Here is a 17822-nt window from a genome sequence, read left to right on the forward strand (position 1 = left end):
AATCTAAAATTCTTCGTGTAGATTGCAATGCCTTACTGAGCTACAATCATCTGGGTTCCATTCATTCCCATATGCCTTATTACTAATACGTAACAGCTCTTGGATTTTGAGTCAGTACTTCATTAATTTATTTTGTGAGTCTGGAGTCACCTGGAGGGCACACCAGGTAAGGATGGCAGATTTCCTTCCCTGAAGGATAGTAGTGAACCAGATGGGTTTTCACAACAATTGCCAATGGTTTCATGGTCCTCATTGAACTTCTAATTCCATCATTTTTTAATTCTAATTTCACCAGAGCTCGCAGAGCATTATTCTTGGTCTGTGGATTACTTGTCCATTATGCCATTGCCTCTCCCCTATGTGTACCAACAATGAGGCAGCAGTGTTAAAACAACAGGCCCATAAGAATTAAAAAGGATGAAGCAGTAAATAAGAAGAATGAGGGCCAGATTGCCAGTTCACTTTTTAAAATAAATTTAGAGAACCCAATTCATTTTTCCCAATTAAGGAATAATTCAGCGTGGCCAATCCACCTGCACATCTTTGGGTTGTGTGGATGAAACACACGCAAGCACGGGGAGAATATGCAAACTCCACACGGACATTGAGCCAGGATCGAACCAGGGACCTCGGCGCCATGAAGCAGCAATGCTAACCACTGCGCCACCGTGCTGCCCCAGATTGCTACTTCATAATCGTAGAGTGCAGCAGTAGGGTGGCTGACTAAATGACTTTACTGGGTTACACTGGTTTCAATCTTCCATCGCCAATGCAGCAACATTCTTTCATTTTGGAGACCTCCATGACAACATGTTGCAAATGCATACCAGTTTATATATTTACATAATAGCATTTTTATTAACCCACATTTATTTATTTGACACACTATGAAAATAAGAAAATATAACACAGTCTGTAGTTTTGACTTGTTTTTATATTTTAAACTTTGGTTACTCAATGAAGGCAGAAACTGTTCATTAACAGAAGTCAACTGGAATGTGAAGTAATTGAACTGTATGTTTTCCTGGTCAGTGACAAGAGTAAACGCAGGACCAAAACAATCAAGAGAAGCTTCGAGCCAAAATGGAACCAAACATTTGTCTATTCACATGTACATCGGAGAGACTTTCGAGAACGGATGTTAGAAATCACGTTGTGGGATCAACCTCGAGTACAAGAAGAAGAAAGTGAATTTCTTGGAGAGGTAAAAAATACACCTTAACATGTTGCAATTTCTACTGTAAAAATACTCCAAGCATTAGTCAGGCATTCAGAAAACTGTCCGACTGGAGAATATTGAATACAGATTAGTCTCCCGCGTCATAATATTTACATGGCCAGGTCTTCATCCAGGAATCGGGTATTAGAGGTGTCCTTCAGCCTATCTTACAGCCAGGATAAGTTAGAGATACTTTTATTACATTCCTTGTGCTAAATATGTCAGAGGCTTTTCGTGAGGTGATGCTGTCATCCACAAAGTAGATCTGGGTCCTCGGAGATAAGTGGTAACACTAGTTTTTGAACAACTTATTTTTACAGCTGCTTGTATGCAAAGATTGAAGATCAATGTCAGTTTATCTGAGCATTAGTCTTTGAAATAAATTCACTTTGAACACACATAGCTGGATTTCATTCCCAAGGTGAGTGCACAGATTCGGGAAATCTCCCAGCTTGCTACACATGCCTTGGGACAAAAATGCCCCGAATGGCAGGATCTTCTTTCGGGGAGGGCAGATGCGGGATAGAGTTGGGCCCTCCACCCCTGGACACAAACTGGAGGGGGCAACAAGGGTTGTTCAGGGGCTGGTTAAAAGGCCCACCTTGGTTCTCTTGTATGTCATCCCTGTTGTTATCTTAAGCATTTGACCCTCTAGTCACCCCTCACACACCTTTGCCCTTACAAGCCCTCATCCCCTGCCAATAATGCCAACCCATGTGAACCCATGCCCCCAACCACCCTCATGGTCCTTTATAGTATTTATGCCAACTTAGTGCCAATTCATGCTCCCCATCTACCATTCTTTGCCTTTACACCCTCCATGCCAGCTCGGCCAGTGACTGCTGATCTGTTATCGACTTCATGATATAAACAACTCTCTCCTTCATGAACGCCCATTCATTACTTTTAAATCCCCTTTTGTACTTGATCTCTAATAGAAATAAACATTTGTTTATGGATAAACATCCATATCAAAGACTGTTAATGGAGATAGTTAATAACCTCTTTGAGCTGTCATTCAAACAGTGAACCTGCAGTCCTCCACTGTGCTAATGATAAGTTGTGGAATGGTATACTAAGATTATGTCAACAAACAGCACTTTTTGTTTCTCTCAGATAGAAATAGGCATATATTTACCATTTTTAAAGGGCAGGGGATTTAAATAACTTGACAGCTTGGTAGTTGTACAGACATTTTCTGCCCTTCAAGAGCATTTATATCAACTCTAAAAATTCAAAACTCCCACACTGCGGGATAACACCTTCCCCAGCAAAAATATGGTCTGTTTGAACTCGGCACTGAGATCAAATGTGTGGCCTTCCTTCATGTGGGAGTCAATTCCCGCCCCCAATCTCCTTCCCCAATCAAAATGCCAGATATGGTGACAGTATTTCTGGATCTGGGGTGTACCCACCATTTTGGATATGCCAAAGACTCTCCACGACTCTATGGCCTGAATTTCTGCAAAGTTCCTTCCTGGCCTAGCCATATTCTCTTTTAAAGGTGGAAGTTACTCTGCTGCAGTTGGATTATATTTGTGCTCCTGGCAATACAACATTAGGGTCCACTTAACGAAGCCCCACAGGCTTCACATTGCAAATGAAGGCTTGCCAGCCGATTCACCAGCACAGTGCTCGCCAGCCTCCGATAAACAAGGTCGAGCAGCACTTCAATTGCACAGCAGGCCCCACTCAGCTCACAGCCATGGCGCCAAGACGACTGGCACCAAGATTTGGAGACACAGACCTAGGGAGGATCCGAGATGCATCGAGGCCAGGAGGCATGTCCTGTTCCCCTGAGAGTTCTGGTGGGTGAGCCACAAGACAGCCAGTGTTGCCTGGGATGAAGTGGCGGCAACTGTCAACTTGGGAAGCGTGATGATAGGGATTGGCCTCCAGTGCTGCAAGAAGGAACCTCTGGAACAGGTTTATCCAGACTTGGTATAGCTGGGACATTCAGAGGAAGACATTGGCGATACTCCAGCAGGTCCATAGCCGACTGGAGTAGTCCCAGAGGCTATGGGCGCAGAAGATGTTGCTGGCAATGTGTGGCACCGAGGCCAACACTGCTATGTTGGCAATCGCAGTAGAGAGCCTGGTACACGATGTCAGCACCATTAGTGAAGCTGTCCAAGGCATGGCGCCGTTGGTGATGGCCATGGCTTAGGGCTTTAGTTGACTCTCCGACTCGCTGGGGGACATGAGCCAGTACCAGGTGGACCTTCCAGGTGATGAGGTTCTGCAGGACATGTCCCACTCTCAGATGAGAATGGGTACTGCGGAGCTTGTCCCAGTCGCAGGTGGGCATGGCAGAGGCACTACAGAGCATGACCCAGTCACTGAGGAACATTGCTGAGGGCGTCGGCACCACGGTGCTGACATTGGGGAGCCGCCACGACTGGGAGAGCCAGATGATGCAGGGCTCAGTCCAGCTGCCCCTCCATCCCGTGGTGAACCCCAGGGCCCTATGGGAACCGACCGGGAGGAGGGGGCGCTGGGACCCATCCTATGAACTGGCAACGGTAGCCAACAGCTCTCCCGTGTTCCACCCCTCTGAAGAAGCCTCGTCAACACCCTGAACAGAATGGCATGGCTGTATGTGCCGACGTCAAGTGCACAGGAGCCCTCCAGCCCCAGAGGCACCAGAGAATGTCCGGCAGGTGGCATCAAAGGCTATGGGACGTGGTAAGCAGCTGTCTGCCTGCCACTCTGATGTGCATCCTGGGGTCACACCTTGATGCAGAGGTAGAGCAAGGAAGGTCAAGCACAGCAAGGATTATTGAGAGAACATGGTGGGGGCGGGGGTAGGTAGGATAAAGGAATGGACTGTGCATGGGGGTGGGTGGGGTGACACCATTGGTAGAGTGGGACAGTGGTGTTCAATTGTACGAGACAATTAAAAAATCCTCACCACAAACAATATGACGCCTCTGGCTCTTGGTTCTGCCTTGCCCCATCATCCAGAAATGTGGTCCTGCCCCTGCCACCCTCCCCCTCCCACCTGACACTCGCCCTCCCCATGCACATCTGGCCATGGCAGGGGGGCCTTGCTCACCGGACTGCAGTCACTGCACCCCAGACACTCGAACAGAACGTCGCCACACCCCGGCCGCAGACATGTGCTGAGGTCTGGGGCACAACCCCTACGTGTTCGGACGTTGGCTGTTCCATGTCTGGTGCTGCCTCCCGCAGTGTTCAAGCACAGTGTCCATGCATCAAGGTGTGATTGAGATGCTCAGCAAGGAGCCCCACAGGCTAGATGGCCCGCCCACCCACGGGATGTGTGAAGTGCTCACTTAACCACGATTGCCTCCGCTGTCAGTGAGAGTTATGGGTTAATGGTGGGGCAGACAGGCAGGGACCAGGGTTGCCCATTGAATGGGTGCACACAGAGTTTGGCAGGTTGGACCCGCATACGGTTCCCTCCACAGTGCCATATTATGAATGTTGACATAAAATTGAACTGAGAACATTAATTTTTGGCAGGAAGGGAATATACAAAAACCTGTCAATCGCTTGCAAAGAAAAATAAAGGGATACTGTATTCATATGATGCCTTCCATGATATCCGAACATCGCAAAGTGCTTTAGAGTCAATGAAGTATTGGTTGAAATGCAACCAATGTTGTAATGCAGTAAACACAGCAGCCAATTTATGAACAGCAAACTGTGATAATTACCCTAAAAGTTGTTTTGATGATGTTGCTGAGGGATGAATATTGTCTGGGACACCAGGTATAATACTCCTGTTTTTGTCTGAAAGGGCATAATGGGATCTTTTACCTCCATTTCCATTGATATTGTTGCCTTTTTTTACTCGCTATAAATATAGCCGTCAATGAGGTTTCCCTTCTTTTATATGCATATGAATATGATATGCCAGGTATCAAATGATACTGCCACAAGGTTCAACCGGGTATCGATCAAAGAGCCAAACAACCAGTTAGTTAGTTCAAGATCAAGGGTACTTTATTTACATACAAGATTAACTTACACATGCAACATAAACTCTACTAGTTAAACTACACCTAGCAACAATGACAACCTGTACTTAACTTCAGGCACCCGGCTTAGGTCAGAGGAACAGTGGCCTTTGTTCGAATCGGGGTCTGTAGAAGTAACTGCTGCTCAGCTGGGCTCATCCGTCTGGTAACGGGTGTTGAACTTGAACTTGCTTCTGGCGGTGCTGCACTTGGAGGTGGACGTTGCCGGAGCGCCAGGTCCAAGAGAGATCGAACACATGGCGGTCTCTCTCTTTATCCTTGGGGGGTTTCGCGCGCTCTTTTGGACGGTCCTTAGGTTTGGACCCCACTCATTGGGCAGTTCTCGATCACTGCCTTCGATCTAAGCCAATAAAGGGGCGGGTGCCTTGATGACTGGGCGTGTCCTAAGCAGTCATTGACCCTGTTGTTTATGCTTCCTGAGTACAGGGAGTGACGCCGAAATGCCTGGGCTTGTATCGGTTACTCAAGTATCAGTCCTTTGTCTTACGGAGATGGGCCATTAAAATGCTAATCGGTTGGGGGTTTCGATGCTATCTGGATTCATTGCTCACAAATATACATTCAGGTTCTGTGCCTGCCTGAATCTTACATTGTTCATATTTCCTGTTAGGCTTTGCGAACGTCCATGTTGCTTGTTGTAAGTGGCCATCCCAGATGGCTACAATATAACATCTCATTTGACCAGCATGACTAATGCTGGGCAAAAACATTAAGGATCACTTGTTAGGCGATAAAGAAAGTTTAAACAATTTATATATTTATTGTGTATAATGGGAACAAGATACATGCTTAAGCTTAATTTGTATTTCTGTGTTTGCTGTTTAAAAAGTTTAAAACTTCATTTAACTTCATAGTAAACAAACGTGTCTGCATGTCGTTTTTTTTTGCATTTCACTTTAAATTGAAATTGAGTTTTTAGGATGTAAAAGCAATTACAGGCTTTTATAAAAGGCTTAGCAAGTAGAGGCCCACACTGAAAAGCAGAACTATTTGATTTACTCTGGAACCAGGTAAGCAAGAAGCTTTCAACAGAACTGCCAGTGCAGGCAGGATAATGCAGGTATGCAGAAAGCAAGTCCCAGAAGCTAAATAACAGAAATTAGTGAAGCACTGGTATTCTGTTGGCGTGGCTGGGTATCTAAGAGATGGTGTGAATGCTTCAATACATATGGTGTTACAGGGCAGAGGAATGCTGAAATACTGGATGTGCATCCTTGGTGAAGGCATCAGAGAGGAAGCTTTGTTTGAAAGAAAGTTCCAAAGTGTGTTCTTCAAGAGTGGAGTTTGGAAACACCCGTTTGAAAACCAGAGTGCCAGTGAGACCAGTTGGCTCACAGTGTGACAAGCATCTGGGGAGATTTGATGTGAAATCCACACAAGTTGTTTTGGGTGACATCTGTTACTTAGTTTCAGAGTGTAGTGTGTCTGACCACATTTCACCTTTTGGTTTGTATGGGCTGTGTACTAACTGCGAACATTCGAGTATTAGATACATTTTGTTACTTTTGATATCCTTACAAATCTATATATATCTGTAAAGATATAGCTGGGGTGAAGGAGTAGTGTATTATAGGTAATCTTTCTTATTCAATAAATGTTTTATTCTTCTGTTGAAAATTAATTGCCAGTTCTGTGACTTTGTTCATTCACATCTCTAAATAAAAATTGTTAGCCTCTATCAAGCTGGGATCTGACCTGCCCTGTAGTAAGATCAGGTGGGATCGTAACACATTTTGTCATGGTGGGTGCTTAGGGCAGCACGGTAGCATTGTGGTGAGCACAACTGCTTCACAGCTCCAGGGTCCCAGGTTCGATTCCGGCTTGGGTCACTGTCTGTGCGGAGTCTGCACGTTCTCCCCGTGTGTGCGTGGGTTTCCTCCGGGTGCTCCGGTTTCCTCCCACAGTCCAAAGATGTGAAGGTTAGGTGGATTGGCCATGATAAATTGCCCTTAGTGTCCATAATTGCCCTTAGTGTTGGGTGGGGTTACTGGGTTATGGAGATAGGGTGGAGGTGTTGACCTTGGGTCGGGTGCTCTTTCCAAGAGCCGGTGCAGACTCGATGGGCCAAATGGCCTCCTTCTGCACTTTAAATTCTATGATAAATTCTATGATAATCTATGATAATAATACCCTGGGAGGACTTGGTGGTGGGCAGGGGTGGTTGGCGAAGGAGGTGCTGGAGGTCAGGGGTGCTGGCGTGATCATTGGAGCATGAGCAGGTCGGGGGCTGGCACGTCCATGGGAGCACATGGGAAGGCGTGGGTGTAATCATGTCTTGGCCTTGTGTATGAGACTGCAAGCTCACCTTGACCTCCACTTTTGGGACTGCACCTATCCCGGACACCCACTAGACAGTCCCAAACCACATCTGCCAAAGCTGAACAACTCTGAGGAGAATGCTGGCCAGTGCTTCCTCGGTGCTTCTTGGCTGTGTGGGCTAAAGTCTGTATATGTGCAGCAGCAGAGTGGGGATGTATAGATGCAGAAAATGTAAATATAGGTGAAGTCTGGGGTAGAACATGCCCCGAGAGGGCCTGACCTAGGATACAGGATAGAAAGTCAAATTACAGGACAGACCAGGTGGATCCGCGGCACTTGGCCATCCTGCATTTAACAGACAGCACCTCTAACAGTGCAGTATTCCCTCAGTACTGCACTGGAGTGTTGGCCTCGGGTTTTGTGGTCTAGTCCTAAAACGAAACTTAAACAGTGGATACCAAGGCAGGGAGGATGTTTGTATGATCAAGATAGTTGTTATTATTTCTTCGAGGTTATAAATTCCCAAAGGGCCCATATCCTCATGTGGTCTTTCTTGGTAACCTGCCAACACCTTGGGAGCTTGACCGTGGCCGGCTGTGCTGGCCTTCACCCTATATGCCATGACAGCATGTTCATGGGGAAAGTGCGGTAAAGGGCTAAGTAACCTTTTGGTAATAGTTTTGTCAGCTATCAGGCTACCAACAATGAAATTGATATCTACTTTTAGTTTCATTGATAGTCTTGCATCTTATCTCCATCACACTGAATCAGATGTTTACCCAGATTCCTGCCAGTTGTTTATCTGCAGCATTTTATACTGGTGTAGATGACATTGTTGTACTTTTGCAGATCCTTATAGAGCTGGAGACGGCATTGCTTGATGACGAACCACACTGGTACAAACTTCAGACACATGATGTATCATCACTACCTCTGCCTCAGCCATCACCCTACATGCCACGGCGACATGTTCATGGAGAAAGTCCCAGTAAAAGACTACAAAGTAGGTTATTGATCATTTTTGTTTTTTCATCCACCAGGCTACATTCTGAAGTAAATCCACAACATAACAGATACCCATTCATTTATTGATTGTGGAATAAGTTGATTGTGACGTATGTTGAAATCACTGTATAAAATAGAATGTAATTTATATTTTAGCAATAGAATGTTCTCAAAATGAAGCTTTCTCTTTCCTAATCAGGAATATTGTTTTTATTAATTTGTAATGTTTTAAGAACTGTTAACTTAGGAGGCACAAGAGAAGACTTAGCCCTTAAAGTTATACAACTGGTTAACTCTTCATATGTTCACACTTCATATGTTCATCTGCAGTTCTTCTCTTGACTATTTTAACAGTGGATCTAACCTACTTAAAATAATTGGGTTAAAGTTCCGTTAAGGAACAGAGTGAATACTTTCACACGAATGCTGAGTACATGTTCACTTGTGTGATTTCACAACCTATTTTACTACTTAAATTCTGTTTGTTATTTTATAAAGCAATTAAATACCCGTTCTTAACTTAGGAGGACTAAAGTCAAGCAGTTAATAAATGTATATGTCACATATTGAACTAATAAGTACAATTGTCAATGTGTTAAAGCCCCTTAATGCCATGTGTTTATTTTCTTAACTTTTTGCATTAATTGCCCACTTCAAATCATCTTGATTTTTAGAAAATCCAAGCATACATCAACCTGATTGCTGACCATGTGAAAGGAATCCAGCCAGTTATTTAACACTTTCCTGAATCTGCTGACTAATCTCAGCTTTATCCAATAAGTCAAAATGGTTCAACCTGCCTCTGCATGCTTTCTAATTACCCATTTTATACTAAAGGCATGAGCATCATAGAAAAGTTACAGCACAGCCATTCGGCCCATCTTGTCCAGGCCAGCCTCAGGGCAGCCAGATCCCTTTCAAATCCACCCTTCCTGCACCCGGTCCATAGACCTGGAGTTTACAGCACTTAAGGTGCAGATCCAGGTACTTTTTAAAAGGGTTTCGGGTCTCTGCCTCCACCACCAACTCGGGCAGCAAATTCCAGACTCCCACTGCCCTCTGTATAAAAATTCCAGACTCCCACTGCCCTCTGTATAAATATCCCAGACTCCCACTGCCGCCTGTATAAAAATTCCAGACTCCCACTGCCCTCTGTATAAATATCCCAGACCCCCACTGCCCTCTGTATAAATATCCCAGACTCCCACTGCCCTCTGTATAAAAATTCCAGTCTCATACTGCCCTCTGCGTAAAAATTCCAGACTCCCACTGCCCTCGGTGTACAAATTCCAGACTCCCACTGCCCTCTGTATAAATATCCCAGACTCCCACTGCCCTCTGCATAAATATCCCAGACTCCCACATATCCCAGACTCCCACTGCCCTCTGTATAAATATCCCAGACACCCACTGCCCTCTGCATAAATATCCCAGACACCCACTGCCCTCTGCATAAAAATTCCAGACTCCCACTGCCCTCGATGTAAAAATTCCAGACTCCCACTGCCCTCTGTATAAAAATTCATGACTCCCACTGCCCTCTGCATAAATATCCCAGACTCCCACTGCCCTCTGTATAAATATTCCAGACTCCCACTGCCCTCTGTATAAAAATTCCAGACTCCCACTGCCCTCTGTATAAAAATTCCAGACTCCCACTGCCCTCTGTATAAATATCCCAGACTCCCACTGCCCTCTGTATAAATATCCCAAACTCCCACTGCCCTCTGCATAAAAAATCCAGACTCCCACTGCCCTTGGTGTAAAAATTCCAGACTCCCACTGCCCTCTGTAGAAATATCCCAGACTCCCACTGCCCTCTGTATAAAAATTCCAGTCTCATACTGCCTGCTATATAAAAATTCCAGACTCCCACTGCCCTCTGTATAAAAATTCCAGACTCCCACTGCCCTCTGTATAAATATCCCAGACTCCCACTGCCCTCTGTATAAATATCCCAGACTCCCACTGCCCTCTGCATAAATATCCCAGACTCCCACTGCCCTCTGTATAAAAATTCCAGTCTCATACTGCCCTCTGTATAAAAATTCCAGACTCCCACTGCCCTCTGTATAAAAATTCCAGACTCCCACTGCCCTCTGTATAAATATCCCAGACTCCCACTGCCCTCTGAATAAATATCCCAGACTCCCACTGCCCTCTGTATAAATATCCCAGACTCCCACTGCCCTCTGTAAAAAATATCCCAGACTCCCACTGCCCTCTGCATAAATATCCCAGACTCCCACTGCTCATAAATGATCCAGGTCCCAGGGACCTCCTTTCTCTGAGCAATATTCCATGAGCCAACACTATGTAAACAAGTAAATGGTTAGAATCAATTATTCCCTCACTTTTCCAACACTATAATTACAGTTTTAGTAGACACAGTGGCTTGTATGTATTTTAAACTAGGGTTTTTAATAATATTACTGCCACAAATATGAAATATAATATATAACAATTTCTTGCATTCATCATAGTTTAGTTCTTGTTTTTAGGAAACTGAAAGAAAATACCTTGATTAGTTAATGGCTTGTCTACTATCCATTCCATATAAACATTAATTATGTGCCCAATCCGAAAAAACATTCGTTAATGACATTTCCATTTGTACAAACATTAGTTAATGGCTTGTCCGCTCTGGTATAAACATTAGTTAATGGCTCGTCCACTCCCTATAAACATTAATTAATGGCTCATCCACTCCCTATAAACATTAGTTAATGGGTCGTCCACTCCATATAAACATTAGTTAATGGCTCGTCCGCTCCTTACAAACATTAGTTAATGGCTCGCCTACTCCGTACAAACCATAAGACCATCGGACATAGGAGCAGAATTAGGCCACTCAGCCCATCGTGTCTGCACCTCCATTCAATCATGGCTGATATTTTTCTCATCTCCATTCTCCTGCCTTCTCCCCATAACCCCTGATCCCCTTATTAATCAAGAACTTATCTATCTCTGTTTCAAAGACACTCAGTGATTTGGCCACCACAGCCTTCTGCGGCAAAGATCCACAGATTCACCACCCCCTGGCTGAAGACATTTCTCCTCATCTCGTTTTAAAGGATTGTCACTTAGTCTGCAAGTGGAAACTTTTCCTACAAGTGCTCTCCATGTCCACTCTATCCAGGCCTTGCAGTATTCTGTAAGTTTAAATAAGATCCATCCTCATCCTGCTGAACTCCAACGAGTACAGACCCAGAGTAATCAACCGTTCCTCATACGACAAGTTCTTCATTCCAGGGATTGTCCTTGAGAACCTCCTCTGGACCCTTTCCAAAGCCAGCACATCCTTCCTTAGATACGCAGCCCAGAATTGCTCACAATACTCCAAATGGGGTCTGACCAGAGCCGATATAGCCTCAGAAGTACATCCCTGGTCTTGTATTCTAGCCCTCTCGACATGAATGCTAACATTGCATTTGCCTTCCGAACTGCCGACTGAACCTGCACATTAACCTTAAGAGAATCTTGAAGAAGGACTCCCAAGTCCCTTTGTGCTTCTGATTTCCTAAGTATTTCCCCATTTAGAAAATAGTCTATGCCTTAATTCCTTCTTCCAATGTCATTAACTAATGTTGGGCAGCACGGTAGCACAAGTGGTTAGCACTGTGGCTTCACAGCACCAGTGTCCCAGGTTCGATTCCCCGCTTGGTCACTGTCTGTGCAGATTCTGCACGTTCTCCTCGTGTCTGCGTGGGTTTCCTCCGGGTGCTCCGGTTTCCTCCCACAGTCCAAAGATGTGCGGGTTAGGTGGATTGGCCATGCAAAATTGCCCTTAATGTCCAAAAAGGGTAGGAGGGGTTATTGGGTTACGGGGATAGGGTGCAAGTGAGGGCTTAAGTGGTTTGGTGCAGACTTGATGGGCCGAATGGCCTCCTTCTGCACTGTATGTTCAAAATACATAACCTCACACTTTTCAACATTGTTTTCCACCTGCCACTTCTTTGCCCATTCCCCTCGCCTGTCCAAGTCCTTCTGCAGCCCACCTGCTTCCCCAATACTACCTGTCCTTCTACAGATCTTTGCATCATCTGCAAACTTAGCAACAGTGCCTTCAGTTCCTTCTTCCAGATCATTAATATATATTGTGAAAAGTTGTGGTTCCAGCACAGACCCCTGAGGCACACCACTAGTCACCGGCTGCCATCCTGAAAAAGAACCCTTTAACCCCACTCACTGCCTTCTGCCAGTCAGCCAATCCTCTATCCATGCCCGGATATTACCCTTAACATCCTGGGCTCTTAACTTATGTACCAGTCTCCTATGCGGCCCCTTGTCAAAGGCCTTCTGTAAATCTAAATAAATCACGTCCACTGGTTCTCCTTTGTCTAACTTCCTTGTTACCTCCTCAAAGAATTCTAACAGATTTGTCAAACAGGACCTCCCCTTGAGGTCATAAAACATATAGAACTGTACAGCACAGTACAGGCCCTTCGGCCCACGATGTTGTGCCAAACTAGTCTGAAACTAAGATCAAATCAACCTACTCCCAATCATTATAGTGCACTCCATATGCCTATCCAATAACCGCTTGAAAGTTCCTGAAGTGTCCGACTCTACTACCATAGCTGGGAGTGCGTTCCACGCCCCAACCACTCTCTGAGTAAAGAATCTACCTCTGACATCCCTCCTATATCTTCCACCATGAACCTTATAGTTATGCCCCCTTGCAACAGTTACATACACCCGAGGAAAAAGTCGCTGAACGTCCACTCTATCTATCCCTCTGATCATCTTATACACCTCAATTAAGTCACCGCTCATCCTCCTTCGCTCCAATGAGAAAACCCTAGCTCCCTCAACCTTTCCTCATAAGACCAACCCTCCAATCCAGGCAGCATCCTCGTAAATCGCCTTTGCACCCTTTCCAATGCTTCCACATCCTGCCTATAATGAGGTGACCAGAACTGCACACAATACTCCAAATGTGGTTGAACCAAGGTCTTGTACAGTTGCAACATAACCTCACGGCTCTTAAACTCAGTCCCCCTGTTAATAAATACTAACACACTATAGGCTTTCTTCATGGCCCTATCTATTTGGGTGGCAACTTTCAGAAATCTATGGACATGAACTCCAAGATCTCTCTGCTCCTCCACATTCTTCAGAACCCTGCCGTTAACCCTGTAATCCGCATTCAAATTTGTCCTACCAAAATGAATCACCTCACACTTATCAGGGTTAAATTCCATCTGCCACTTTTCACTCCAGCTCTGTGTCCTATCAATGTCTCTTTGCAGCCTACAACAGCGCTCCACATTATCCACTACTCCACCAATCTTGGTGTCATCAGCAAATTTAGTAACCCAACCTTCAACTCCATCATCCAAGTCATTGATAAAAATCACAAATAGCAGAGGACCCAGCACTGATCCCTGTGGTACACCGCTGGTGACTGGGCTCCAGGATGAAAATTTACCATCTGCCACCACCCTCTGTCTTCTATGTGATAGCCAGTTACTGATCCAATCGGCCAAATTTCCCTCCATGCCATGCCTCCTTACTTTCTGCATGAGCCGACCATGGGGCACCTTATCAAACGCCTTATTAAAATCCATGTAGACGATGACATCAACTTCTCTACCTTCATCTATGTACTTAGTTACCTCCTCAAAGAATACAATCAAACTTGTGAGGCAAGACTTACTCCTCACAAATCCGTGCTGACTATCCTGGATTAAGCTGTATCTTTCCAAATGATCATAAATCCTAACCCTCAGGACCCTTTCCAATAATTTACCGATGACCGAAGTGAGACTAACCGGCCTATAATTCCCAGGGTTATACCTGTTCCCTTTCTTGAACAAGGGGACAACATTCGCCTCTCTCCAGCCTTCTGACACTATTCCTGTAGACAGTGAGGACATAAAGATCAAAGCCAAAGGCTCTGCAATCTCATTCCTCGCCTCCCAAAGAATCCTAGGATATATCCCATCAGGCCCAGGGGACTTATCTATTCTCAGGCTTCTCAAAATTTCTAACACATCTTCCTTCCGAATATCTACCTCCTCCAGCCTACCAGCCTGTATCGCACTATCCTCCTCAACAACATGGCCCCTCTCCTTTGTGAACACTGAAGAAAAGTATTCATTTAGGGCCTCTCCTATATCTTCAGACTCCCTGCACATGTTCCCACGACTGTCCTTGACCGGCCCTAACTTCACCTTGGTCATTCTTTTATTCCTCACATAAGTTTAAAAAACCTTGGGGTTTTCCTTAATCCTACCCGCCAAGGACTTATCATGCCCCCTCCTCGCTCTCCTAAGCCATTTCTTGAGCTCCTTCTTAGCTATTTTGTATCCCTGAAGTGCCCTAACTGAACCTTGTTTTCTCATCCTTACATAGGCCCCCTTCTTCCTCTTGACAAGACATTCACACTCTTTTGTAAACCATGGTTCCCTCACTCGACCATTTCCTCCCTGCCTGACAGGGACATACATATCAAGGACACACAGTATTTGCTCCTTGAACAAGCTCCACATCTCAATTGTGCCTATCCCTGACAGATCCTGCTTCCATCTTATGCTCCCCAATTCTTGCCTAATCGCATCGTAATTATCCTTCCCCCAGTTATAAACCATGCTCTCCCATATGTTCCTATCCCTCCCCATTGCTGTAGTGAAAGTCACCGAATTGTGGTCACTATCTCCAAAGTGCTCTCCCACAAGCAAATCTAACACTTGGCCTGGTTCATTACCCAGTACCAAATCCAATGTGGCCCCGCCTCTTGTTGGTCTATCCATATATTGTGTGAGGAAACCCTCCTGCACACACTGGATAAAAACAGCCCCATCCAAACTATTCGAATTATAGTGGTTCCAATCAATATTTGGAAAGTTAAAGTCACCCATGCCAACTACCCTGTGACTACCGCACCTATCCAAAATCTGCATTGCAATCTTTTCCTCCACATCTCTGTTACTGTTTGGGGGCCTTAGAAAATTCCTAATAAAGTGACCGCTCCTTTCCTATTTCTAACTTCAGCCCACACTACCTCAGTAGACAGTTCCTCCTAAAACTGCCTTTCTGCAGCCATTATACTATCCTTGATTAACAATGCTACGCCTCCACCTCTTTTTCCACCTTCCCTAATCTTACTGAAACATCTAAACTCCGGAACTTCCAACAACTATTCCTGCCCCTGTTCTCTGCACGTCTCCGTAATGGCCACAATATCGTAGTCCCAGATACCAATCCATGCTTCAAGCTCACCAACCTTATTCCTGATGCTCCTCGCATTGAAGTAGACACGCTTCAAACCACCTTCATGCCTGCAGGTCCATTCTTGTGACCTTGGTACCTTCCTCAGTACTGCACTACCCTCAACTTCCTGAACTCCAGCAATGCTATCTTCTGGACTACAAATCAGTTTCCCATCCCCTGCCAAATTAGTTTAAACGCCCCTGAAGAGCTGTAGCAAATTTCCCTCCCAGGATATTGGTGCCCCTCTGTTTCAGGTGTAACCCATCCTGTTTCTACAGGTCCCACCTTCCCCAGGATGTGCTCCAATTATCTAAGTAACTGAAACCCTCCCTCCTACACCATCCCTGTAGCCACGTGTTTAACTGCACTCTCTCCCTGTTCCTCACCTCGCTAGCACGTGGCACTGGCAGCAAACCAGAGATGACAACACGGTCTGTCCTGGCTCTCAGCTTCCACCCTAGCTCCCTGAATTCCTGTTTTACATCCCCCTCCCTTTTCCTACCTATGTCGTTGGTACTGATGTGTACCACAACTTGTAGCTGCTCCCCCTCTCCCTTAAGGATCCTGAAAACACGATCAAAGACATCACGGACCTTGAAGGCACCCGGGGGGCAACACACCAACCGTGAGCCTCTATCGTTGCCACAGAACTGCCTATCTGTACCTCTAACTATAGAGTATCCAATAACTAATGCTCTCCTGCTCTCCCCCCTTCCCTTCTGAACCACAGGGACATGTCTGACATTAGTTTTTTTTTATTAAATATTTTATTGAAAATTTTTGGTCAACCAACACAGTACATTGTGCATCCTTTACACAATATTATAACAACACAAATAACAATGACCTATTTTATAAACAAAAAATGAATAAATAATAAATAACAAAAATGAAAACTAGCCCTAATTGGCAACTGCCTTGTCACAAGTAACACTCTCCAAAAATATAATTTAACAGTCCAATATATAATTATCTGTAGCAACGACCTATACATACTATACAGTATATATTAACAACCCTGAGAGTCCTTCTGGTTCCTCCTCCCCCCCCCCCCCCCCCCCCACCCCTCCCCCCGATCCTGGGCTGCTGCTGCTGCCTTCTTTTTCCCATTCCGTCTATCTTTCTGCGAGGTATTCGACGAACGGTTGCCACCGCCTGGTGAACCCTTGAGCCGACCCCCTTAGGACGAACTTAATCCGCTCTAGCTTTATAAACCCCGCCATGTCATTTATCCAAGTCTCCACCCCCGGGGGCTTGGCTTCTTTCCACATTAGCAATATCCTGCGCCGGGCTACTAGGGACGCAAAGGCCAAAACATCGGCCTCTCTCGCCTCCTGCACTCCCGGCTCTTGTGCAACCCCAAATATAGCCAACCCCCAGCTTGGTTCAACCCGGACTCCTACTACTTTTGAAAGCACCTTTGTCACCCCCATCCAAAACCCCTGTAGTGCCGGGCATGACCAAAACATATGGGTATGATTCGCTGGGCTTCTCGAGCACCTCGCACACCTATCCTCCACCCCAAAAAATTTACTGAGCCGTGCTCCAGTCATATGTGCCCTGTGTAATACCTTAAACTGAATCAGGCTTAGCCTGGCACACGAGGACGACGAGTTTACCCTGCTTAGGGCATCTGCCCACAGCCCCTCCTCGATCTCCTCCCCCAGCTCTTCTTCCCATTTCCCTTTTAGTTCATCTACCATAGTCTCCCCTTCGTCCCTCATTTCTCTATATATATCTGACACCTTACCATCCCCCACCCATGTCTTTGAGATCACTCTGTCCTGCACCTCTTGTGTCGGGAGCTGCGGGAATTCCCTCACCTGTTGCCTCGCAAAAGCCCTCAGTTGCATATACCTGAATGCATTCCCTTGGGGCAACCCATATTTCTCGGTCAGCGCTCCCAGACTCGCGAACTTCCCATCCACAAACAGATCTTTCAGTTGCGTTATTCCTGCTCTTTGCCACATTCCATATCCCCCATCCATTCCCCCCGGGGCAAACCTATGGTTGTTTCTTATCGGGGACCCCCCCAAGGCTCCAGTCTTTCCCCTATGCCGTCTCCACTGTCCCCAAATCTTCAGTGTAGCCACCACCACCGGGCTTGTGGTGTAGTTCCT

At 45.6% G+C, this 17822-nt stretch overlaps 1 protein-coding gene across 5 annotated transcripts in view; it reads left to right on the plus strand.

The window, feature by feature from the left end:
• The window catches only part of rims1a (regulating synaptic membrane exocytosis 1a), a 1446068-nt gene that overhangs the window by 1065552 nt on the left and 362694 nt on the right, over window positions 1-17822 (plus strand). For all 5 annotated transcript variants that reach the window (XM_072498344.1, XM_072498345.1, XM_072498346.1 and 2 more), the window contains exons 13-14: window positions 1033-1204; window positions 8332-8485. In XM_072498344.1, coding sequence (XP_072354445.1) covers window positions 1033-1204; window positions 8332-8485 — 326 coding nt within the window. The remainder of the gene's footprint in view (window positions 1-1032; window positions 1205-8331; window positions 8486-17822) is intronic.

The sequence above is a fragment of the Scyliorhinus torazame genome, chromosome 4, assembly GCF_047496885.1.
Source record: "Scyliorhinus torazame isolate Kashiwa2021f chromosome 4, sScyTor2.1, whole genome shotgun sequence".
Lineage (NCBI taxonomy): Eukaryota > Metazoa > Chordata > Chondrichthyes > Carcharhiniformes > Scyliorhinidae > Scyliorhinus > Scyliorhinus torazame.